This window comes from Streptopelia decaocto (genome assembly GCF_964273445.1).
Source record: "Streptopelia decaocto genome assembly, chromosome: 2".
NCBI lineage: Eukaryota > Metazoa > Chordata > Aves > Columbiformes > Columbidae > Streptopelia > Streptopelia decaocto.
Genome location: NC_138655.1, coordinates 157,721,345 through 157,747,774, shown reverse-complemented (window position 1 = coordinate 157,747,774; position 26,430 = coordinate 157,721,345). Strand labels below are relative to the sequence as shown.

At 41.6% G+C, this 26,430-nt stretch overlaps 1 protein-coding gene across 1 annotated transcript in view; it reads left to right on the top strand.

Moving 5' to 3' along the window:
• Positions 1 to 26,430, top strand: part of SCN5A (sodium voltage-gated channel alpha subunit 5) — a 216,003-nt gene that overhangs the window by 117,434 nt on the left and 72,139 nt on the right. Inside the window, exons 15-16 of the mRNA XM_082046668.1 lie at positions 4,370 to 4,543; positions 5,990 to 6,346. Coding sequence (XP_081902794.1) covers positions 4,370 to 4,543; positions 5,990 to 6,346 — 531 coding nt within the window. The remainder of the gene's footprint in view (positions 1 to 4,369; positions 4,544 to 5,989; positions 6,347 to 26,430) is intronic.

Genomic DNA, 26,430 nt, shown 5'->3' with positions numbered 1-26,430 from the left:
GTTATTAGCAACTATTAAAGCCACGCTTCTGGGCTGTTCCTGATACAGGTATCTAGTTTGTATCTGTTTAAGGAAATGAGATAAGAGAAAGGTTAATGAGGTTTATTTGGGATTTCTGGTAAAGCAGTTCTTGGTGACTAATAGTGACTTTTAAGTTAAAGAAACCTGCAAAAAAAAATAAGGCAAGATCTTGGAGGGAAATAGAGTGATGTTTGAGTGTATGTGCAGGACAGGAGAACAGGCTTTCAAGAGGCAGCATGGTACAATTTTGTTAACCCGGTGGGTCACTAAAATTCCTCTTGTACTACAAAAGAGAAGCTGTTTCTTTAATTGTCTTTCTCTGACATTATGTTTAAATCTACCGTGTTTTACTGCTTTAAAACCGAATGTTTACATTCTTTTTAATTTTAGAAGAGTCTATATTGGAAAAGGCACATTTCGCCTAGCTAAGGTGTGGTGGATTTGCCCCTAAAATCTAGAGGTAGAAACAGAGATCCTGTGGGATCATAAGAAAGTCTGGAGTACCATGGAAGGTGGACGCTGCTGAGTTTGAATTTGAGAAGCTCATAGTGGAGATGAGAAAAGCCCTTTATTTCTATAACAACAAAGGCTGTGGTATCTCAAAGTGGGATTTGCTTTGCCTGCCTTTAGGTACTTACAGTGTAGGAGGCTCTGTCAGAGCTGGTTGTCTTTGTCTCCCTTTAAAGTCAATGAAGAGTAATGGACAATTTTAAGGCACAATTAGTGTAATGTATTAAACACATTTACTTTTGAGTAAGGTGAACTGTGTCCTGGAGGCCAGTGACTGTAGTGACCATTGACTATAGTTGGAGTATGCAGAGACGCTATAGATGAGATGTCAGCCTTTATTGAGAAGCATCCTACACTGGCAGGGTTAGGTGTATAGTAGCAATAATTAGACTTTTTGATTCAGTCCTTGCATATGTGGTACATCACTAATGGGTTTTTTTCTTTACCCTGGTCCTGGTTATTTTACCTCTGGGCCTCCTTGAGCAGGTTGAGGCTCTTCTCTTGGGCTGTGGGACCAGTTTCTCGTTGTTAAGCTGCTGTGTCATGGCAAATCTCCCTCTGTTGTTGTACTAAGTAAAAATCAGTTTGGGTCTTTCTTGATTCAGACCGACATTCTTGCTCTCCATGGGAAGCAGTAGACAAGGGCAGCTCAGAAAGTCATCTAGCAGGACCACATTGGGCTCCCCTTTGCAGCCAACCCTTGCGCAGGGTTGTTGCTCAAGAATTTATGGGGTTGTTGCTCAACAATTTGTGGCCTTCTGAGATGACTTTAAAAATCTCCCTGGGACCCAGTATCCATCAGAGCAGGTGGCAATGCTGCTGTTTCACCCCTCTGGCACTCTGGGTAGTGAATGTGTCTGCTCTTCGCTCTGCTTGTGGCAGATCAGCTTCCCCCTTTGCAGACCACAGACAGTGAAACTCTATGCCCTGGCATCCCATCTGCCAATGTGACTCCTGCAGACCTGCCAGGGCTGCGCAGGGCTGAGCCAGGTGCCAACAGGGGAACAGGGACAATGAGCAGGGAGTGGAACTGCAAAGAAATTTTTGCAAAAATAATTGCAAAATTATTGAAAAAAAAAAAAATCACTGTGAGTTTCTCAGCACTGCCTGGAGCTATTTCTCTTCTTCATGCTAAAGTGTAAAATAAGCAAAACTGCTTGCTAATATATTTTTTTGTAGCAGACTGGTGGCACAGGGCTCCCCTTCCTCTGAGATCGCAGGGTGGGCTGGTGAGAGACCAGCCTGTCCCAGCTCCCCCTTCACCAGCTTTTCTAAACCCCTACATAACTGGATTGATCGTGGGTAGAGCAGGTCAGAGGAAGGTAATTCCATTTCATGGAGGATTTTGCAAAGTCATTTCTAATGAAAATTGACGTTTTTTTTGCAATCCCCTATGAAAGGGAAGGGAGCCCCAGCTCCAGGGCAGGCTGCCAGGTGATTGCAGCCCTCAAAGCCACCAACTGCCAGACCCCTCCTTTACCCCCATTGCTGTCTGTTTGTCATCTTCCCGTTGCATCTAACCCTCTTCGAGTGATGATTAAAGCGGGGGGGAAGTACTTAAAAGGGCAGATCTTTGCCATTTTTTCCTCAAAACAAGTGTTTCTGAGAGAAATGAAAGAACAAAAGTGGAGTATGGATTCAGTTTCTTGGAGAGCAATTCTTAGTTTGCTGCCAGACATTGGAGATCTCCCACTCCTGTTGTCCATCTAATTCATGCCGCACCTGCTGCCTTCAGAATCCTTTAGTTCATCACTTACAGGAACCAACGTTTTCAAATGAGATCAAAAGGCCTGACAAGCACATGTACATCTCTACATGGTTCATCTGCCTACATGGTACCACCACTTAAAAAATAGGCAGAGAGAGGAAGATTCTCCCAATTTTTGTTTTCCTTTAGAAACTGAGGCACCATTATGCAAAATTAGAGCTTAAATAGCTGAAATGATAGAAGTTTGGTGGGTTTTTTTAAGACAGATTCTTTCAAATCAGCAGTGCATATTTAGCACCAGTGGAATGTTACTTGTTTTCTTTCCAGCCTTTATCATATTGAGTATCCAGCCACTTGTACAAGCACAAGTCGCCATGTACCAGGTGCCGGTAATTTGACAACCACTGTTGGAAATTCATAGCTGGTACATGTACACGGTTCCTGACGCCTTGAGGAAGGCACAGACATTTTTCTATCTCACTGTGGCATTTCCTTCTCAGAAGGCTATTGATTAAAATGATTCAGGCAAAGAAAGTGATCCTCCTGAGTCATTTCTCAGCAAGATGGTTGCATAATGCACGCAGCGTGGCATCGTGGTTTTAAAGACGGTCCCTTGGATACAATTTCCCAGACATCCAGTTTTGTCTTGTTCTCTGTCCTAAGGGAAATTGGAGCATTCTAGCGGGAATCTGTGGTACTTCTGACCACCATGACTCAGAAATTGTTGGCTAGTGAGAAACATGAGACAGGTTGTTGTGTTGGGTTTTTGGTATGAGATGGTGACTGGATGTTGTTTTATCCCAATGTGTTGTTGCAGTCCAAGGCATCGTTTTCCTGATGAGAAAGAAAAGATGTTTTACACAAGGAATTGTGTAAAATGGCTGTTTGGAAGAATTAGTTCCTGAAGCTTTACAGAGTAAAGCCAAGCATACCTCAAATGCAGGCTATGATAATGTATTTTTGTTCCATAATATCATAATTACATAATCTTAACTTTTCATTTCCATGTCTTAATGGGTTTCTCATCTCTTGTTGCTTAGAGTCGATCGGTTTTGCTGGGATAATGCTGCAAATATTCAGCATATTGGAAGGAAAATTTTTCTCCTTGAGTGTATATTACTTATATGTGAGCTCTGGATTCCCTTCTCTTTTTTGACCAACATAATGGATTAATGTTGATTGTTTCACGGAAAACCACGTGCTTTAATACAAATGTACAATAGACGATTTTTCAGAAACATAAAGCTCTGTGCAGCTTGTACTGGGCCTTGGAACAAAAATAAAACAGTATATGAAGAACTCGGTGCCCACATTTAGTCAATTTAAGTTGATTGTAGCCTTGTGTTCTGCATTTAAACTGTTACTTAAGGAGGGCATGGGAAAGGACAAGAGCTGATTCTCTGAGATACTTTGCAGAAATATGTTAAAACTAAAATTGCTGTCAGTAGCCTTCCCTTTCCCTCTCCCTCTGCCTCATAGGTAATATCTATACGTTGTTTTAAAGAAAAATGTTCCAATTAGAAGTTCCACCATACGGCATTTGAACTGGGTCATAAATAAGCAATATGTTCCCAAGATACTGTGAAAAGAAAATTGCCGTGACTATTGTTAAAAAAAGACTAGGACTCAAATTAAGAGTTTATAATCACCTTTGCTGCCAGTAATAACCTCAGAATGACTGGAGGCTTGCGTTGCCCTGGTATTGATAATAATAACAAAATAAAAAGGATAATACAGCATGTACACTACAACCCAAATACCCCTTTAACACTCCCACTCTATTCATTCAGGTTTCTCCACTGAAATGAACAGATTTAACCTTTATAAAAGGCACCTTTACATTTTCTTTTCTACCACTGAGATTATTCAGGTGGCAGAAGGAGATGGAAATGGATGTTCCAAACCAGAGCTTGAACTCAGATGTCATTGCAAGTTTACGGCAGTATTGAATATTATTGTGAAAAGACTAGACAAAGTTGTAATAAGGATAAAGAATCAGCCATGACAAAATAGAGTATTTGCTTTTAAAATGTTTTTGCTTTCTGCTGTGTTCAGCTGTACCAGTGGAAAGTCTGCAAGCAAGAAGCTGTACTTAAAAAGTTACTTTGACTTCATATTTTCTTTCTGCAGGTATTCACTGGGATTTTTACAGCAGAAATGATCTTCAAAGTAATTGCCCTTGATCCCTACTACTATTTTCAGCAGGGCTGGAATATTTTTGACAGCATAATTGTTATACTAAGCCTGATGGAACTGGGTTTGTCCAGCATGGGAAACCTGTCTGTTTTACGCTCCTTTCGATTGGTAATGGTCTTATTCTGTTCTTACCCCTCTTCTTTTATTACATATAAACTCTGACATGAATGCAACATAATTTCTTAAAAGCAAATCTGCCGATAAAGACTTTAATTTGAACAGTACATGACACTAATTATAGGCTGCGGGATAAATGGAATTGTTCCAGATTTACATCAGGGTAAATGAGAACATAATTTGATTCCTTCTATCTGTGCCAGGTACTTGTAGCACACTTAAAATGTTTGAGTTCCAATTTGTAATAAAAATCTGCCATTTTATACCTGTACACCTGTTAGCATAGTCAGCAGATAATTGATAGCCCAAGAAATACAAGAGCCAGTAACTTGTTGTTTTAGAAGTTGTTATTCCTATATTATGTTATAAACATGCCACCGTTCTTTTAAATGTTGTCAAAAGAAAATGTCTTTGAATTATTCACGGAATGATTTATTTTTTTTTCTAGAACTGATCAGCATAACATAGCATCTGTCTTTCCTGGGAACTCCTTAGCTGTCAGCCCCTTTGTTATGCCCGGGATAGTGGTATTCTATTAATGAGAGACTGTTGACATACTGGAACAGAAAAGTAGTTTCCTTGCCAGCCTGACATTTGCGTTGCACTTCATGTACCAGGATGTCCATGCTAATCATTCTGGCCATGATATGGTTGCACGATTTGTGAAGACCAGAAAAATAAGCCGTTATGGTTATATTTAGCGGAAGACCTTTTTTTTTTTTTAAATATATATTCTTTTTTTTTTCCCCTAAAATTCTCTGGACTGATTGAAAATGCTATTTTTTCACCGCTGCTGCTAGGTCCTGAGAGTCTCCTGTCAGTTTTTGAGCAATCCCTCTTCAATAGGGCTGAAATTAAGCCTTCAGTTGAAAACACAACACAATGGCTAGGAACCATTTATATCCTTAAAATGGGTTTTAAGTGGGACGTGGGTTGTGCACAGACTGTGTGATCCTCAGCACAGAGGTGATTTTCACCCTGGGAACTAACAGCTAATAGCAGCTGGCTGAAGCTTGCTCGGAAACACAGAGGACTTGCTTCTCTTGTTGTAGGATCTAACCCTAAACCCTTTCCCCCAAATGCCTGCCAGGCTGTTTAATTTGAAGAGGAAAAGCAACGTAAAAGGATATATTAAGACCTGAGATTTCCTCCTTACATCCTCTCCCCACCATGATATTGGGGGAACAAGCCTCTAAAAGCACATCTGTCTAACAAGGCAGAGCAGAGCTCTGGGAAGGTTAATTCTCATCTAAGAAGCTCAACTGATATTTTATTAATAGATGTAGTGGGGTTAACAGGAAGTACAGCTAAAATCACCTTGTACCGCACATACTGTGGCATTTAACATCTTTCACATGTCACCCACTTTAATAATTAATCAGCTGAAATTTCTCTTGCTTCTGTGAACTGACACTGTTGTTTATGTTTTGTTCACAGCTGCGAGTCTTCAAATTGGCAAAGTCCTGGCCGACCTTAAATACGCTCATTAAAATCATTGGTAATTCGGTGGGCGCCCTTGGAAACCTCACTCTTGTGCTGGCAATCATCGTCTTTATTTTTGCCGTGGTAGGAATGCAGCTTTTTGGGAAAAGCTACATGGACAACGTGAAGAAAATAAGCACGACTGGCAATTTGCCACGGTGGCACATGAACGATTTCTTCCACTCGTTCCTCATCATCTTCCGTATTTTGTGTGGGGAGTGGATCGAGACCATGTGGGACTGCATGGAAGTCGCTGGGCAGCCGCTGTGCCTTCTCGTCTTCTTGTTGGTCATGGTGATAGGAAACCTGGTGGTGAGTTCTCGAGATGTTTTATTTCTTCCTTCCCTTCTGAGTGTGTGAAAATATACCATTTTTTTAATCCGGAAATGGCAAATCTCACATTGCTCCGTGGGTTTAATTTGATGAACCAAGTTGTCACCCAGAGAAACTTGTTCACATCCAAGTACAAAATCGATAGCATTTCATTACTGATTAGGAATGAAGGCTTACTATTTTTTTTTTTGTGAAAGAAGTCAAGTTTTACTAGAAGAAAGGCATATGGGCCGGTCATATTTAATTTGTTTCTGAAGCCATTCATGGAGCTGAATGGATTCCAAATCTCTTTTCCATATAGAAGTAAATATCACCTCAGCTGTCACTGTTTCGGGAGATATTTTTATTTCCCTTTATGTTTGGTCCAGAACACATGAACCTTACAACTAACACAGTGTCTTTGAGTGGAGTTTTGAATGTCTTTATCCTGGATGTTCTAGGGAGCTGCATGCTGTGTTTACAGCAATGTCACTTGCTCACTTGCCTTTTTAATAGACTATCCCATAAGCGTGGCTTACATAAGCTCTGAACCTATTAAGACTGAATTGTATTTCCCTGTTGACATCTTACGGAGCGCTTTGCTGGCTCGCAGTCATTGTGGCAATGTTTTACCTGTTCAGCTTACAGAGCATCTTTGACACTGTGGCTCTAATGGGCTCACTGTTTATGTAGTGAGTTGTTTAATAGTAGATGCTGCTATTAAAAAAACAAAAAAAGGTTGGGTTTTGCTATCAATTGCATTTGGTGGTTGTTATGCTTTTAAGTACCCAATGTTTAGGTTCTCAGCTGCTGGGGTAGAAATTTATTGAAAGATCTTGTAGAAAAACAGAGCACATTGTTTTGTTTACGTTAATTTGTATTTTAGAAGTTTCCACTGAAATATTACATTGCAAAAGCAAATTATATTTCATAGGGTTTTTTTTTTTTAATATAAAGTCAAAACGTTAAACTATGTTTACTCAGAAAGTGGCAGATTACCTATTTTTTTTTCCCTAACTTCCCTTTCTATAGATTTTTCTTGGAGCTAAATGTAAATAGAGGAGTTGGGGCAAATTATTAATTTCTGCATATCTTATTGGAGAGTTTAGCATGTGATCCAGAAAATGAATCTTCTCCTGCCATTAAGCAATGGATTCTGTGTATGATAATGAAACTTGAAAATAAGATGTGGTAAATTCTGGGGAAAATGTTAACATTTGAAATATTCATGGGTTATTGAAAGATGTGAATTTGCAACATCTGATGCACTTAGATATTAACAATCATCAGTGTGCGTAAGTTCTGTTAAATATGAAATCTGATTCAGCAGAGATTGCATTAGCATTGTCTACAACTATCTAACCGTCAGTGCTCAAAAAAGTCTGTCTCAGGTATAAAAACATATTGAAAACCTCTTTGAGCCCGGATAAGCTGTAGTTACTGGTCAGCTGAAACCAAAAATGTCAGCTTTATCTTTTTCAGCCAGTAAGCATGTGGCAGTGACTGGTGAATAGGAATGATTACTGTCTGTATATCACTCAAAAGAAAAAAAAAAAGAGGAAATGATTCATAGGTGTGAAAAGAACAACAGATTCTGAATCATGAGACTCATCTTGTGTCAACTGTGTTACACAGAGATTTCATGAGGTTGATTAGCAGGTACAGGAAAGGTCCTTATTCCTCTGGCATCAACACAGTTCTTGCTTTCCTCACTGAGAGTGCATTGAACTCCCGAACTCAATTATCTGCTGAATATCATCCTATGCAGAACTTCCAGTACCCAAAAAGCACCATGAACCCTTCAAAATTAGAAGACTCGAGTGCTAAGTGTTTTACCTGTAACTGGGTTGCTATCCGTGCCAGCAGAGTTTCTCTTTTAACTTGCTGAGATCCTTATTCTTCCTCTGCATTTCCAGAGTCAGTTCTGATATGAAAAAACATTATCCTGAGGTTATATCTAGTTTGGATTCTGAATGCTTTCTTAGTTTCTGAAAGCATGGAGGAAATCCTACTGCATTTTTCTCTGTGTAGCAGATCTGCACACTCATCTAGATTAAATATTTTATCTGTCACATATGCCAGTACTTATGGTAGTGTCTGTGGTCACTTTCCCAACTTCAAGGCTGTGTGTTACGTAGCACATCTGCTCTTTAACTACTGTAAAAGTGATGGCTGCAGACTGGTGCTGGAAGAGTTAAAACCACTGCGATTCTGTGGTATGGTCAGTGATGTGGTTTGCAGGTCTCACCAAGCTCCAGTAACATAAATTCAGAGGAATAGTGGAAGAAAAGCTAGGAAAGTTAGTAAGTGCCCTTGGCAATTTCATGTTAGAGCAGTCCGGCTGTTGAAAGGTATTTTAGTAAATCTTAAATCTTTGGTTTGCATTCATATGTCCTGAAGGTGTCTTGGACCAGCACAGTGCCACATGAAACTATGTTTATTGCCGGTCAGCTGGTATTTGAGTTATCTTCAAAGAACCAAACTTGGCAGCATAGTTGGAAAATTATGTGCTGTGTAACTGCCTTTTGCACAATAATACTGTGCTACTATTGTCAGAAGGCATTTTTGGAGTCATTGAAGCCACTTTGGAAGGTAGAACCAAACCAGACAGATAATAAAATAGTTTCTCCCTCATTTGTAAGAAAGAGCTTCTGAAATTGCTAACTGCATAATTACTCTTACTGTGAAGTTTTGTAAAGGACTTAAAATATTTCCTATGTACATTTATGTTACTGAGGTTAATAAGGAAAGTCACTGAGACAGGAATTATTAAGAAGATAAAGGAGGGTTTTTGCAGTGAGGCTCTCCCTGATGCCCCCTACTCTGCTGGGTCAGCCAATGTGAGAACTGAGCATGACACAGCCACTTCTCGCGGGATAATTGTGTGTAATGAGTGCTAACCATGTGCATGAATAAAACTGACACTCAGTCATGGAAGCTACAACCTTCCAACCTCATCGTGTGTGCATTACGTACACTGGCAAAGTCACCCTTTTATTCTTCTGCTGGCCACCCTTAGAATCATAGAGTAGTTTGGGTTGGAAGGGACCTTCTAAACTCATCTTGTCCAACCGCTGCCATGATCAGGGGCATCTTCACCAGCTCAGGTTGCTCAGAGCCCCGTCCAGCCTGGCCTGGGATGTCTCCAGGGATGGTTCATCCACCACCTCTCTGGGCAACCTGGGACAGGGTTTCACCACCCTCAGTGTCAAAATTTCTTCCTGGTGTCTAGCTTGACTCTTCCCCTCCTTTAGTTTAGAACCATCACCCCTTGTCCTATCACAAGAGAAGAATGCAAGAAAATAATTCCCCAGATGAAGCCTGTTTTCTACCAGCTTCTCCTGAAGTGCCACCAAGTGAAGGGCAGCTTGACACAGGGCAGAAAGGCACTCACTGTCTTTGCTCATGCTCTGATTTGACTGTGTATGACATAAACAGCACCCAAAAAGCATCAGTGTTACCCCAGGCTAACAGCTGCAGTAATTAACTCACCCTCAGGGCTGAGTTTCTGCACTGCTGTTGTCTCACCTTTGATTTACATACATCCCTGGTACTTCCACAGCACATCCACCACCATTCCCCAATCCACCACAAGCTGGTAATCCACTGCTGCATTTCCATGGTGGATTTTGCCTCTTGGAGTCACAAGCATGCCCAGACGTAGAGTCTGTAACCAGGGAAGTGACATCTTCTGAATTTTTCTGAAAGGTGAAATACAACCCTGGAAGAGGCCTCTTAGGATGAGTCCTAGGCTTTTTTTTCTTGCCTGCCGTCCACGGAAATGTTATTTATTCAGGAAAATATTAATGACATTTTCTGATAACACAGAGGCATAAACAACCACCGATTTCTAGCATATCAGTCTATCCTATAGGAAGAATTGCAAAACCATTATCATTGAATTAATGTGTGATGCATGTAATTACACAATACGAAGTGTAAGGTTATGCACTCAGCCCTATTTAAGAATTTATGCTATGGCCAAGTAGGTTACCAACAGCAAATGTTTGAGAGGATAATAAAAGTATACATATCAGCCACTGTGGACATCTATATCTGAGATAACTGCATGGAGATGCCTTTGTGCTCGGATCTGGTTAACGGAGTTTGTGAAGTCACAAAATATCTTACCTAAAAAGACATCAGAAATACATCAGATTAAATAGACCCTAAAAGTACCTGTTTCTGTTCCTGAAGTCTTGGGAAGTAAACTCAGCCATAGATATCTTCATGTACATAACACCCTGGCTGACTGAGCCAGTACAATGTTTCGATGTACCAATATACCAATGCCTTGCACCCATTAAAAAAGTGAATAAGATTCTAATACATATCAGGAAAGGTAATTACAGAGGAGAAAGGAGAGTATGAATGCTGTTGCACAGTGATCTGCAGTACCGAATGTGCAATACACCGCATTAATGACTGATGCTCAAGAAGGATTAAGTACTATTGGGAAAAGCACAGTATGGGATGAGGGGAATGCAGAGCTAGGCCTAGGAGGAGAACAATTTAAGTTGCAGGATACTGCACATCCCAGAACAACACAGTATAAATCACTGTAGGTGCCTTTAGGCTGGGATTGGAAAGGAGGTTCCTGACTATAAGCACGGTGAGGTTGTTTAGGAGGATTTTCCAGCAGGACTGACTAGCCCCAAACCAGCAGTGTGTGAGATGGAGCTTGATTACTTTGTGAAGAAATGTTAGGAGGAGGCTTGACTTGGTGGCCCAAGAGGACATTCCAGTCTTGTCTTCCTATGCCAGTTTGAGTAGCCAGCAGCAGAGCTGCTCAGCATGGTTTGGATTAAAGTTGAAGTGACCTACTTTGGTTAAACACACTGGAAACTTTTATCTGAAAAAGTCAGATACTTCTGGAATCCATCCTTTTATTCTACTTCCACATCTCAGTCAGCCTTAATGGATATCTTTTCTGTTTTATCATGACCCATGACTGTGGCACACGGAAATCTGGAAATGTCGCGTTCTTGGAAAAAAAGAGGTTTGTTCCTCTCTACATGCCTTTCCTACAGCTCAGTGTAGGACAGTTCCTTGAAGAGATGTTCTGGGAAAATGCTGCTAAACCTCCATCACGTTAAAATCTGTGGATTCTTAAACTGGTTAGATGCCAAAAAAACTCATTAGTTCTCATTCATCATCATTTTGATCTTTAACAGCCAAAATCTGTTGATAAAATGACATATGACCAGACCTGTTCTGACAGAGGCATGCTTCTGCAACAGGGTGAGAAAGAAAGAAAGGAAGTTATGAGGAATGTCAGCACTGCATAACTTCTTAGCATTTCCACGTCAACATGTTCTTCCACAAGAGTCTCCCTCCCTGATGCTGGAAGGTTGTCCTGAGCACCACCAATACAACACGGATGGGAATAACTGTTCTAGAAGGAGGAGAAGGGTGAGAGGGATGAAGGGCTGTTTAGCACGGATCCTGGCCTGGCAGATGTGCAAGGGGGATATGTGGAGAGGGGAGGTTTTTTTGAGTGGGGAAGAGAAGTGACAACAGGTATATATGAAGCTTATTCTTTGAGAAAAAAATCACAGCAATTTCTTGTCCTGAATAATTTTCCTAAGTGACAGACCCAAAGTAAAATAAGGAGACATTGAGTTCCATGTGGCTATCTAATATTTACTAGCTATATGCCTGTAACCCTACAGTGAGGCAAAATCAGTTTCTGTGTGTGCCTGCAAATTTGTGTCTATCCAGATAAACTGTTTTCTTTCCTGCCTATTTTTTCAACATTGAGAACAAAGTCAAGGCATGTGGTAAATGTTTAGCTCTGATTAGATTTATTTACTCCAGGGTTTTTTTTGTTTTGGTTTTTTGTTTGTTTTTGTTTTTCTTTACTTGCTAATGTTGCCTTTAGTTTGGTGTTAGCAGTCAAGAAAACAGAATTCACAAGAGGTAGCTGTGATGTATAGTGTATAAACATGCAAGATGGGGCTGCTATTTGCCTTGTGTGGTCTTCAGCATGGGGACTTTGTTTTTACATAAAACCATTTCCTAGAGTTAATTATCAAGTGCTACTACATGAGCACCATGACCTCTAATCGAGGAACATAAGAGAGTGCATATGGCCACCTGTGTAGGAGAACTGGTAGGCCACCATGTGGGAATCCATCACCTGGCCAACTGTACAGGAGTTTCACAGGCAAGGAACCATCGCAGCTCGAAGTTTGTGGTCAGTGCAGGGTCCAAAGAAGTTTAATAATATGGAGCAAAATGATCTTTTTACATTTGTCCCCAGTGCCAGAAAAATGTTCCTGGGCACATTTAATTTATTAGTGTAGAAGCAGCCATGAAATCCTGTCTCACCCAATACTGATGCATCTCCATCACTGCAAATTTCTCAGCAGATCACAACGAGGCTTGAAAGAGGTTTATGGTGATGTGTCAGGTTTTCTCTTGGTTTACGTGAAAGTGATATAGAGGACTATCACTGTCCCTTGTGGTAAAATCACAAGTAATAGCAAAATACCTAGACATATAACAGGCCTAGGTAAAAGTGGATTACAATTTCACATTTAGAGAGCTCAGATGGCCAAAGCATATTATGATGGTAAAAGGAGGTCTTCAGATGAGACTTGTATTTCTGCCTAACATGAAGGGACTGTCACTGAGGGAAGCAACATCAAGACTGACAATTTTAAAAGACATTAATCATTACACCAGGGCGTTTCAAGCCCATGAAACTTTTTACAGGGTGATTAAGTCTTGCTTTACCCCAAAGGAATGAGGCCTCATTCATTAAATGAAAATGGCACACTGATGACATGATAGCACTTTTCCAGCTATCTCCTTATTTTCAAGTTACGTACAAATCTAGAACTACCAGTCCCATTTTCCTAGTTGTTATTGTCTATCCCTAGAGAAATATACAACTCAAGAGTCGTAATGAGACTTGCTGCCCTGAATTAAGTAACTATTTGTTCTTCTAATGCCAAACATACTCTTATTCATTGAGGCCACTGAAGACATCCACTTTGTGAATAAAGGTTAATCTCCTTGGAGGGAAATGTAGTATTTGTATTGTATCTGGTGATTAATATAAATGAACGGTTATTTTAAAATATGGTGTGCCTCCTAATTGCAAATATTAGGTTAGATCTGCTTGCTGGAAATTAAAGCAAGTTTGGGGAGAAGGTATTACAAACACCAGTTAAAACATTCTGGGTTTTAGGGTTTTTCTGATTTTTCAAACCAGAGTAAAGGTCTGTGTCCTCAAGCTTTATACTTCTACCACCAAGCAGGTACACTCCTTGGGGCCCACCAGTTCCACTTCTCGCACAGTGGAAGGAAGAGGGAATAAGATACAACTGTATAAAGCTGGGGAAGAACAGTGTTTTTCAAGGAAATGTGCATCCACAGGAGATTAAACACGAAGTTCAGGTTGTCTTAAGTTTTGAATGAGTGCTACCTTCCCTCTGCTCGCTCTGTCCCTCCAAGTTTGTGTCCTGGATGCCTTTGTTTGCCTTATCTGCTCTTTCAGCAGTTCCCAGCATTCTGGAAATGTGCGCTTGTGTTTTGGTTACATCAGCTGAGAAGGCCACTGTGACAAACAGGCGAGAATAGGCATGTCAGTAACAGTCATCGTCAGGACACACAAAATCTGCAACGCGACGAGCAGGGTGCGCCAAGGAGCAGGACTCATCAGAAAGCTGCAGGAGCCCTAATGAGAGCTGGGGGAATACTGGAGATGGGGGCTGGAGAGTTAAGAGGGTCTGAAAGTAGCCAGAGAGCCCAAGGGATCATTAGCGAGAAGTGGAAGTGTCATTTGAGTCTGTCTCATCAACTTTGGGAACTTATATAAGGGAGGCGAATTCTCTTTCTCGAGTCACGTGCAGCTTTGCAGAAGAGCAGCCCAGAATACATGAATAAGCACATTTGGGGACACAAGCAAAATAGAATCAAAACAACTGTCAACAAGTTACCATCTTTTTTGTTTCTACTGATGTATGCTTACAGCTGGCAGCAGATACATTTAGTGTGATACTGGAGAATTCAAACCTCAGAGGAAAGTAGCTAGACCCCAGCACATTTCACAGCTTCTCCATATTTTTCCTGCCAGCTACCTGCATAGTCCATGTGTCTCGAAGCAATTTTTGCTATTTGTATTTCCCATTTTCCACCCTTGCTTGAGCAGCGTCTGGGAAGCAGAGCACTCAGGTAGCTGGTGCTTTTGACCAAAAATCTGGCTGTATCTACTTAAGTATTAAACATCCTCAACAATCACAGAAGGTTCACCAGACAGAGATAGCACCATGTGATGAATCAAAAAGATAAATCCTGACACCAGCTGTCAATCAGTCCAGTTGCCTCTGATGACTCCTAGCAGAGATGGAAATCTTTCATCCTCATATGAGTTAAAGACAAGATGGGAGGAGAAACTGCATTCAAAATGTACTCCGAAAAAGTAATCTGCTTCCTTCTGTCACTCCAGATTTATGAGATTCTGTATCCTGCCACAGGCTCAGTTCTTTCTTCTGAAGAGTCGAATCTTGGTGCTTGGTGACTAAATCCAAGCACACATCTTGTATTAAGGGACAAGTGTGTTCGGTTCCTGTTTCAAGGTACTATATGGTGTCCATGTTGAACATATACTCAAAACTGCCAATTTTTCCCTGCAACATCCATCCACAGAGGGGTAAATCTTTTTAAATACAAATCGCCAAAACCCTAATAAAACATGGCGTACAGAAGAGGAGCAGCGGTTTCTGATGCAGCTCAAAGGAGGCTGAAAACAAAAACTGGCCTAAGGTTCTTTTTAAATCTGTGAAGTAAAGAATTCCTGAAAACAATAATCCAAATGAGATTCATTGGTGAGCTGTGACAGATTTTGGCATTTGGTGCAGATTTGCATCAGTAGAATTAAAAGTATTGCTTTTTGATCTATAAATGAGTCACTGGAGTGTATCAGAGAGGAACAGAATCTGATCATAATGCTAGTGGTCTTCTGTAGGTACGTATATCAGGGAATATCAAACTATCTCCCATTGACTTGCATGGGTGTGAGATGATTTAGAAATATGGAGCAAGAGGAATGCCAATACATTATTTCAATCAACCTGCCCCTTGGAAACCATCCTTATGCCTTTTGTTCTAATTGTGTTTCCAAGTCAGAGATTTTTCTCTAAAAATATTGCTTAAGCATTGACTCCATTATATGAACTGCTGACAAGATGAAATATTTTTAATAGAATCCACTATATATATCTATATGTACATATATAATTTTTATTTGTGAAGATGATACTAGCATATTGTTTGTTGAGATTTGGTCATAGTCTGGGGACTGAAGAGTACCTGAGTTTTCAAAATAAAACCTGCAGCCCTTCTAATGTAGTAGACATCAGCAGGGGAAAATACTGCCCACCTTTTGTACTACACCTGTCCTTGGTCAATAGTGTAAGTGGGGTTTTGTCAGTTGTTGAGTTCTTGCTAATAGCTAGGTAGATATTAAAAATCTAGAAGACATTGAGTCAAATTTAAATGGACAAGAGTGTGCAAAGGTAGGTACAACTAAATGTGTCTCTTTTTATTATTGTCGCTGTGCGAATTGTCTGGGTTTTGTTTGGATCTTCCCTAGCCAGACTCTTGTTTAAATTAGTTCTCATTGAATATGACCCAGATCTGCCCTTCCTTTACTTTTCTTCTGCCTAAACTGTATTTTCTTTCTTTTTGGTTAGTTCTGGCCTTGATTATAGTAATCCCCTCTTTGACATTGCCGCATATCTCAGCTGTAGTCTTCCTACTCTTATGCCTTGAGCAAATCTCCTCCTCTTTCAACATTGCTTTGGCTTTTTGCCTTCTATGACATCTTCTCCGATCTCCATGTCATTGTGTATCTTCATGTCACCCTTCCCAATACACAAGCAAAATCCAAGTCTCTACCCCAAAGCCTTTTGAAACTCTTGTAATTATTTCAATGCAAAAGTGGTTTTATTTTTTGATCAAGCCACCTTTTGTACAGAAGCTCTGCCTTCTGTGGGTCACAGTCATATTTTGTGGGGGGATGAATACATGCTAACTGATACCAGGGTTTGGACTCAGCTGTACTGTTAATATCGTTGATGTTTTCTGTGCTGAATTTTCATGGGGATGAAAATAGGGACTTACATTTGTCTTTGAGGATGGACATTTTTCAAGCAGTTCTACTCTCAGTTTGTTTCCCTTCCCCTGTGGGTGTTTCTTCCAGAAGGACTTCCATGTCCCTTCTCCTCTCCTGTAATCAATGGTGTCCCACATCTAATTGTCATGCCATCCAATTTCTGGTAGTTTCAGCCAGCGCAAAATGCCTGCCGATGTCTCTCTGCTTGAAAACACAGGCAGCTGGTTGTACCTATGAACTGGCCAGGGCATGAACTCAAACATTATGAGCATCCCTCATTGTTCTTGGTTTGCACATTCCCTGGGCCACCCTGTCACAGCCGGTGCCTGAGCATTCAAGGGACAGCCCTGTCTGGGGACAGAAGCCACAAACAAACCTGCCTGGGGGAGGAGTGGGCTAAGGGAGGTCAGCTGCTTGCCCCTAGGGATGGAGAACAGGTCTTGGCTTGTCTTTGTTTACTACTGCAGATGCAATTTTTAGATTGTAAAATGGTCTAGCTGCCTAGCTCTCGGTTCCTTTCTCCTCTCTAGCAGACTGGCAGTAAGCATGAACTCCTAAAAATGCTCTTACGGACAACTTATACCACCAACTTTCTCCTTTGTTTCCCCAATTTTATGTCCATCTTCCATTACAGAAGATTTAAAACAACTCCAGTTCATGGGATTGCAGCCAGGCACGCAGAATAGAATTAATAAATAAAATAATTTTCAAATTTCCACATCAGCAAAATACCTTTTGTATTTCCTGATACAAGAAAGTAGTCAAAGATGAGGTCATCATGCCTGGAAAGAAGAGTTTGCTTTGATCATGCGGTTGAGCACAGACTTGACTTGAAGGATGCTGGTAGCCAGTCCTCCATGAAGTGCTTTTTTTCTGATTTTAGTGATGCTTCTCTGCAAAACACGGCTCAGAACCAACTACCTGTAGACACACACTGCAGGACGAGAGGACATCCACCTCCTTCCCTTCCTTGCAAAAGAACAAGGATATCTCCCTGAGACTTTGGGAACTAAGAAACCTGCAGAAGTAGCCACAGCTAACCCAGAGACCAAAGGGGACGGGGTGCTGAGTGGGGGCTCCATGGGAGCCAGGAGCCGATTGAGGCGTTGGAAATGGGTCACTTTTGAGGACAGCAAGGAGGCACGTGTGTCAGTCTTGCAAATACAGAGTGGCTCTTGTTTTGGATGTGTAATCAGTAGCACTTCTGGTAAACCTCTCTGCCCTGTTTCTCTAACGAAAGGTAGTTGTCCTGCTCTTAGGTCACTTGTGTGCTCCAGCAGAGGTATATGAAAGCTGCGAGCCCAGCCATGTGCTATGAACGCAAATTCCGTAGTGTGCAAAATTACTAGCAGAAATCTATTTTGCAGCTTTCCTGAAAGAGGCCCTCCTGGCTGGCAGAAAGCTCTGTCACCCTGTCCTGCCCTCCCAGGGATCTGCACCTGCAAAACACACACCCCAAATTTTCACTAAATAGGAGTCTTTTTCACGTTTCACTTAATATGAAAGTGTGATTCTGTGATGAAGCCCGAGTTGTAATAGCAAACCTAGGAAATGGCTTAGAAAGTAACATTTTAAAGGAAATAGTGTTCCCCTACTCATTAAAGAAAAAAAAAGAAGAAAAACTAATATTAATTATTTCTTGACTCTCTGATTTTATTTTCTTGTCTCCAGGCCTACCCTCATACTGATTTTGCTTTGGTGTAATTAATTCAATGCAGGGAAGTCATTCATTACTATAGCCATTATCACTGGTTTTCTTTCTGTGGTTTTGTATCCTTTCATTTCTCTGTGGCCTTGACCTTTCCCCAGATGTTTCCTGCCATGTGTGAATGGGAATTACCTCTTAATCTTCAGTCCTGGTGGCCCAAGGGACATGACGACCAATAGGTGGCTGAGCGCAAAACTAAATGTAGTCTTTGGTCATGGCCAGGTGTCCCCATGTCAGGGAACATGTAGGATCTGAGTTTTAAAGGGATGATTCCAGGGATCCTGCTCTGCCTTGACCACACAGTTTTATTCCTGTGAGCTCAGCCATGCAGGGTTAGGGTTGGTTTGGTCTCTAGGTAAACACCACAGAGCTTAAACTTCCAAAATTAGTGTATTTTTTTCTTGTGTCTAGTCATTGTATAATAATGAGTAGAGGAGCTGATGAGGTGTTTGCATTCGAGTAGTGAAAATATTCCAGGGATAATACAGGTGTTTCTAACTCCTTACTGGGAGACTCTCAAGTGTTTACAATCAGTCCAAGCCTGTACAGTCTGTCTTGCTCTCCAGTTGTCTTGACACCCTCGTCACCATGACAGCTAAACACTTTTGTTGACTCAGCAAAAAGGTACTTGTCTCTTGGCTTGTAATCAATAAACTTTCCATAGTTTCTCTGGTGCTTTTGGGGTATGTTGAGCCTTTAACATTGTGAATGCAGCTGTCTTACTGGCAGAAGTTCACAACTGGACTTGACTGATACCACATTTTGTCTGTCCAGACAGTAGTTTGAGAAGTCCACAGCAGTTCTGATGAAGCTCTTACTATGCTGGCGAATCAGTGTTGTTTTGATGTCTGAAGAAAAACATGCAGGAACATGTTTGGCTTTATGGTGTGGCTTCAGTAGTGGAAAGAATTTATCTGCCTCCCTTCACCATCTCACCCTTCTCTCATATAGGACTTTGAGACTAAGACTTTCTGGTCAGGAAGCACTTGGTTTCCAGAGACTCATCTTCTGATACTTTTAAGGGACTTACTTTCAAAAAACACTGAAAGTCATAATCTAAAAAAAATCTAAATTCAGTTCAGTAGTTCTTGACCAGCTCTTGGAGTGGTATGGTTTGTGTACATGTATATACGAACACAGGTGGGTAAAACAATGAAAAAGACTTGGCAATGTGAGGGATCCACCAGGTTATGGTGAGAAGTGTCATGGGTTGTGTTTCACAGTAACAATGACGTAAGTCCCCTTGTTCTGCCTGCTTTTGGGGTGCTGTAGAAGCTGGGGGTGAGGAGAGGCAGAGGCTGGCGACTGGTCCTTGCAAGACAGGAGCTGGTGAAGCATCAGACTCCCATCTCAGTTCGACGTTCCTCTCTGAAGAGGCATTTTCATTGTGTGGTTCAGTGTGTCAGACTGGCAACAAGAGCAATGTTGATGTGATGCCCTTTGCCTGCCTTCCCCTCTCAAAAGGATGTACCCATGTCAAGTCTAACATACCCCGGTGCTAGTCCAGCTTTACAGCTCCACTGAAAGCAGGGAGGGATGAATGCAGCTTAAAGTGACCTCAAAAAACTCCTATGTGACACAAAGGTGCTCTGAAGTGTAATTAATTGGCTTAATCTACCCTCCCATTACTCAAGGAGATGTACTCCTATGTGAAGTGTTGAGAACAGCACCAAGTAATCTGTCCCATTAATTATACATACCCCTTTAAACTTTGAAGCGAAAAATAGGGTGACCGTCCCCCCCCCACCATGCACACACCATCAAACATGGGTGAGCATCAGGGAGGGTTTAGATTGGACATTAGGAAACATTTATTCATGGAAAGGGTTGTCAGGCATTGGAACAGGCTGCCCATGGAACTGGTGGAGTCACCATCCCTGGAGGGGTTTAAAAGACACATAGATGAGATTCTTAGGGACATGGTTTAGTGCTAAATTTAGGTTATTGTTGGACTCAGTGATCTTAAGGGTCTTTTCCAACCAAAATGATTCTATGATTTTATCACTTCTCTGCCTGGTGCTGGTTCAACACCACAGGCTGCACAAGAGACGGCTGAAACTGCGGGGAAAAGGAATGTCAATGCCAGCAGTGGAGAATGGTCAGCAGTACTCCTGGCCTTATGGTAAATACCACATATTCTTTACAGTCAATGGCGATAAAAGGCATTTTTACTCCTTAGTTTCATCTCACCTGGTGCAACCATCATTTTTAGGATGGGACATGTTGAGCTCAAGCTCCTCTGGCCATATGGGTTGGATCAGGCCTGTCTGTAAAGGAAACCCTGGATGCCTTTGTCTGCCCTAAAGGGAGTGTGAGTGTCAGCCGTGCCCCAAGGCTCAGCTTTTCAAGCTCAATCTCTGTGAGCGCTGTTCTGCATGGGCAGGGGAAATCCATGTGGTAGCTGTGAAGACAGGGGGAAAAAATCGGGCCTTGTTCTTTTATTTCTTAGTGAAAATTGAAATAATTTACATGGAATCACTGAATTTATAGCCATTTTTGTATTTGCATATGAGAGAATTATTCCTACCACATTACTTCCATTTTTGTTTCCTGTGGAGAACATCCGCTCTCATTACCATCATTAGGTAGTTTAGAGATCTTACATAGGAAATAAGCTGAATTTGGTGTATTGTTTCTATTAATTTGTATTATTATATTTATTTATACTGTTATTTATATTTAAAAAGATAAACCAGTTATTTCAGCAAGCAGATTAACATGGAGTAGATAAAAATACCTGTTGGAACAAACTGGTATTATGGTGCCTCACAAACCTCTCATCTACAGCTTCTAGCCTGCCTTGTAGGATCAAACATGATCTACTTGAGGATGTGTCTGGCTGCAGGACAGTAGATCCGTATCCCCATTTCCATGTGTTTTCCTAACTGATATTGGGCAAGATACATGAAGGAGATCAATCCTGCTCCAATCTGTGTTCTCTCCCATCTGCCCCTGGCCATGAGGACCACACTCCATGCTTGTGGTATCATGATCATTTTGACAGCGACAAACTAAGATATCATGAGAATGGGATTATGAGATTGACTACAGGATCAAGAGAAACTGGGCTGGGAGGATATAAGCTTCTTAACCAAGCACAAATAGCTGAAATAATAGAAAAAGGGAATAGAGAAAAAAAAACGATCATGTAAATTGCTTTTTGCAGGAGTATTCTCTCTTGGTAAATTTTGCCCTGGGATGAAAATGTACAAAGAATTGGAAAATATATTTCCAAGGATGGAAATAATCCTCCAGTATCAGAGCGATGGACTAGATGACCTCTTATTGTAGGTCTCTGGCTTAAACTTAAATCTTGCACTTCCTTGATGCAGTGAAAGCCCCTTTATGAGCAGTTTTTCCTTGCAGCTTTGTGGATTTTGCTACAGTAAACAAAATAAAATAGTTGGTATTATTGTATTATGCTTGCTAGAAGTCATCAAGGTCTTCAAAGAGAAAACTGCATCTTTCCCATCTGTGCTCGGCAAAGAACAGTGCAGATGTCCACTGCCATCAGAAAACAAATAGTAAGGAAGAAAATCAGTTTCCTCTGCTGGTCGGAGATACCTGAAGAGCTTCTTGCTGGTTCTGCCTCTAACAAGAACTGGTAGAGAAGTGGGTTTGAATAGGTTGAGGTGTACGGGCCTTGTTTTATTCACCAAAAAAAAACCCCAAACAGTATTAGATTTGAGTCCTTGGTAATTCTGGCAAGTACCTCACCATGCTGCTCTGTCTGGGCTTTTCTGTGCAGCTGAGTGACAGAAGTGACAATTTGCTGCCACAGGGATACAATATGTTTTAACTGCTTGCTTTTTTGCATGACGGAATTCAGCGACAGGGCATGTTTTCTGCTCTGGTCCCTGTTGTTATAGAAAAACCTGCTGAGCTGACTCCTAGGAGATTCCTCATCCACAGGGAAGCATCCTCAGGTGATGCGGGTCCCTCATATGTGCCCTCAACTGTCCTTCCTATCCTCCCATCTCCTGCAGTGGAGGTGACAATACACATCTGCAGTCTGAGTGTCTTCAGATGTTCGAAGGGTCCTGTGGGTTTACAAGCTCATGAGAACAGCTCCTGTACTGCTCTGCTTTCTGAACCTCCTGCCTGAAAAAGTGATCCCCTTCAATCAAACAGAACCAGTAGCTGATGACCTCCCTTTGGAGACCACTTAACCCTGCCATTGAACTTGGGCAGGTGCAACTTCATGCTCACTCCTAGCTAAATGAAATACAGAATTATTTTCCATCTGCTCAGAAATGGCCTTGGACTTTCCAGTGGATTTTCAGCTCATATTTAGCGCAACAAATGCATCGCTGAAGCAATTCACAGGAGTGTAGAAGGATTGCAGGGGCTGGACACTGTTTGACTGAGTAACAGGTGGAAGGCTAAAACACATAAATGTGTATATCTTTCCATTTTTGTCAAATCAAGGTAAATAGGAGAATGGAAAGAAAATTAAGGAGTAGTTGCCTGGTTTTAAGTTAGAATCATGGAATGATTTTAGTTAGAAGAGAACCTCAAGATCATTGAGTCCAACCGTAGCCTAACTCTAGAACAAAACCATGTCCCTAAGAATCTCATCTACACATCTTTTAAACACTTCCAGGGACTCAAAAAGTCACCACCCAAAAGTATTTTAACTTCAGCAATACAGTTTGTAAGCAGGTATTTTCAAAGAGGGATTGATCAAAAGGTGTCATCTGAAATTACACTGTCCAATTTTCTACTGTGATCACCAAAACAAAAGGAGATGATGGAGCTGAGGAGTGGAGAAGGCAAACCACCACGGCAGTACTGGTGGGTCCCAGCCTCCACCAGCAGCCCCTGCCTAGGGCTCTTTGGGGAAGAGTGGTCCTTTCAGCAGCCTGCTTTCTCCCCATGGCTGGAGAGATAGGAATTAGCTTCACAACTCTATGCCTCTGTGCTCCTTACTTGCTGTGACCACAGAATTGGTGCAGGGCTTTGTGCAATGCCAGGCTTGCTACCTGTGTGCTGCAGTTCTGCTCAGGATGGGGCTGAAGCATCCATGATCAAATCTCACCTGGTGAAGGTTGCCTGGTTATAAAGATTGGCCGCCACTGGCCTGGGGCACGGAGTACCAGACTGACACCAAGAAGGACTTTCTGGACACCTGGTTGTGTTTGACAAGTCATGAATGATGCTTTTAGTCTTCCAACAATAGAACCTAAGGGAATGGCAGAAAAATGTGCCAGAGGAGGTTTAGGTTGGACTTTAGGAAAAGGTTCTTCACCCAGAGGGTGCTGGACACTGGAACAGGCTCCCCAGGGAGGTGTCACGGCCCTAAGCCCGACAGTGTTCAAGAAGAGACTGGACAACACCCTCAGACACACGGTGTGAACTGTGGGGTTGTCCTGTGCAGGGACAGGAGTTGGACTCGATGATCCTTGTAGGTCCCTTCCAACTCAGGACATTCTGTGATTCTCTGATGATATGATATGATATAGTTTTAGGTAGTCCTGCAAGGGACAGGGAGTTGTGCTCAATGATCCTTCCAACTTGAAATATTCTATGATTTTACAATTCTGTGTTAGGTATCTGGTCTGCATCGTTAACTGCCCTGACTTTAGCTGCAAGATACTAAACCCAAGCTGGCGTAGGCTTCAATAGGCACCACCAGAGACGGTTCAGCTCTTCAGCATCTCCTGGAATGCCAGACTATCTCCATCATCTACAGACATCCTACGAAAAGTTGTCCAGCTTAAGCACCTCAGGGGGACACCTGACATTAGGCTGGGTGAATCTGATCCTTTGTGCCTTGTAACTGCATAACCAGTGTCACCAGCTTTGGAAAGGCAAGAAAAAGTGAGGAAGCCCATCAAAGCATGCTGTACTGTCATTAGGGTAAATGCTTAACATCATTATGCTGAAGGAGCTGGGGTTTCTTTCAGTGTCTCTGTCATTTGATTCCTAACCTCAAGCACCAAAAAAGTGATTTGCTTTCAGAGACTGACTGCTTGGTATCACTGGAAAGTGGATTCCTTTTTAAGGGGATCCATATGGACATACAAATCTGCCATTGCTTTTGAAAACTGAATTAGTCTTTAGTTTGCTTTTATTTAAACTGAAAGCATTGCTTTAGCAACCAGAACGACTGGATATTATTAGTAACCTTTTACAGGAAATGTGGTGTGTCATGGGTTGAGCATATATTTTTCTGGAAAATGCAGTGTACAGTGAAATGGGGGAGAATAAGTAAACAAAAAGTGCTTATACCGCAGTTCTCTTTATTTGAATGCCCAACAACACACCTCTGAGGTTACCTGCTCACAAAGGAAGGAGGGAATGATATTTGAGATTTATTTTTGGCTAAAAGCATGAAGTGCAAATAGCTTTTTGTGCAAAATGTCAGCTGCATTTCTGGGAAGCAAACAACATTGCTTTAATAATCCATGGTAAATAACAACACTAAGAATGTTACTACCCATTATATACACCTGCAGGTGTATCTAGATAGACTTATGTAACTGTAGTTTGACATCCAAAATAAATACGGACAATTAAATCAAGAAATTGCAAAGAAGTTATTCTGTGGATGGCAGAATTAATGAAATACAGGATGAAATTCAGCTTCTGATAACAAAATTTGGGTGTCCACATGGAGGTATTAATGAATGGAGGAGATGCCTGAGGTACCACTGCAGTCTGCAGAGGTCTAGGGGTTGACTCAGTTTTGTCTATCCCACCGGGGATAATGTAAGGTGTCCATCCTGGTCTCCCAGTAGACACTGACCTCCCATACTACTATGTTGTGTGGGCCAGTTTCCTCAGGATGGCTTGGACATGCTCGGGTTGGTGGGCACTTGATAACTACATTTTGGCAGCTGCATGCAGCCCGAACATGGTCACCTGTATTTGGTCAGGCTCCACTGTCTACATGATTAATTTATTTTAATTGAAATAGGGCTTAAATTCCCCATTAGACCCTCAGGCTTTGGTGTTCAAGTCTGGAGGCAGGTACCATCCTTGAAACGTCGCTGAGTTCCCTGAGCACTGCCAGTCTGTGGCCTGCTGTAATACCTGTTGTGCCGTGGTTGGATGATAGGAGGACACACATCTCCTGTAAGTCTGGTGCAGATGCCTCAGATAACCTCAGACAACAATAGGCACCTTTGTTAAGGTAACTGAATTGAACTTATAAAGTTCAGAAGATATTTATTCTGGATTTATTTTTCATCTCCCTTCTTCCAGCTGCTTCCCATGTCCCTAGGTTGCCACTGGGAAGGAGACACACACCGTGGCTTAGTGCAAGCTCTGTCTGTACTGGTGACCTGGGCAGTGTCCCTTCCATACACATGTTCTGATTTTCAGGACACTTGTAGCAATGTGGTTATCTCTGAGGCCACATCCTTCTACCAGACTTGGCTGGAAATGGCTAAACTGATTCTACCAGCAACTCCTTCACCGATGGGCTCCCAACTGCTTGGCAGTATATCCAGTACTCTGGTTTTCAACTACCTATTGCACAACACCACGTACAATACCTCTGAGTGGGATATGAAAGATTGGTTCACCCCAGACCACCACAATGATCAAGAGGAGACCCACAGAAGCTGTCAGTGACACTCCAGTATGATGGACCATCTAAGAAACAATTAGCTTTAATCTCACTTTACTTTAGAGCAGGGTGGTGCTCAGTGTAGCAATAGGAAATTCAGTAGTTCATAATGGACCCGGGCATCTGCTGTGCTACCAACTGCTTTCATTTATAATCATGGTGATTGCAAAGAGTACTTTACAAAACAGCACTGACAAGACACTTCAAATGCAGTGTCACCAGAGTGATTAAGAGCAGACTGGTTTTCAAAGTTCCATCTCATGTATTTTGAATATTTGAAATAAGGAGGAACAGGGTGGGGGGATGATAGCAAAAGCTTGTGGCTCTTTGGTAAGGTGCAGTACGTATACTGTTTATTTTGGTCTAACAGACTGTATCCATTTAAAATACTATCAGAAAGACAGAAGCCAGGGGACTAACAAGTATTTCTAGTAGTATCAGGAGATCACAGAGCTGGCACCCACCTACCTTGAACAGGCAGAAGATGAGTCTGATACCAGACTGATACCGGTCAATTTGGCCCTTGTTCATTTTCAGTAAATATATTTTAGTTAATATGGGTTTGAGTCACCTTTGGGAGGAGATTTAAATCATCAAATATGTCACCCAAATGTGTAGCTGTGTCTAATCTTGCCAAGCACTACCAATAAATTAGACAGTTCTGAAGTTGCCAGCTCATG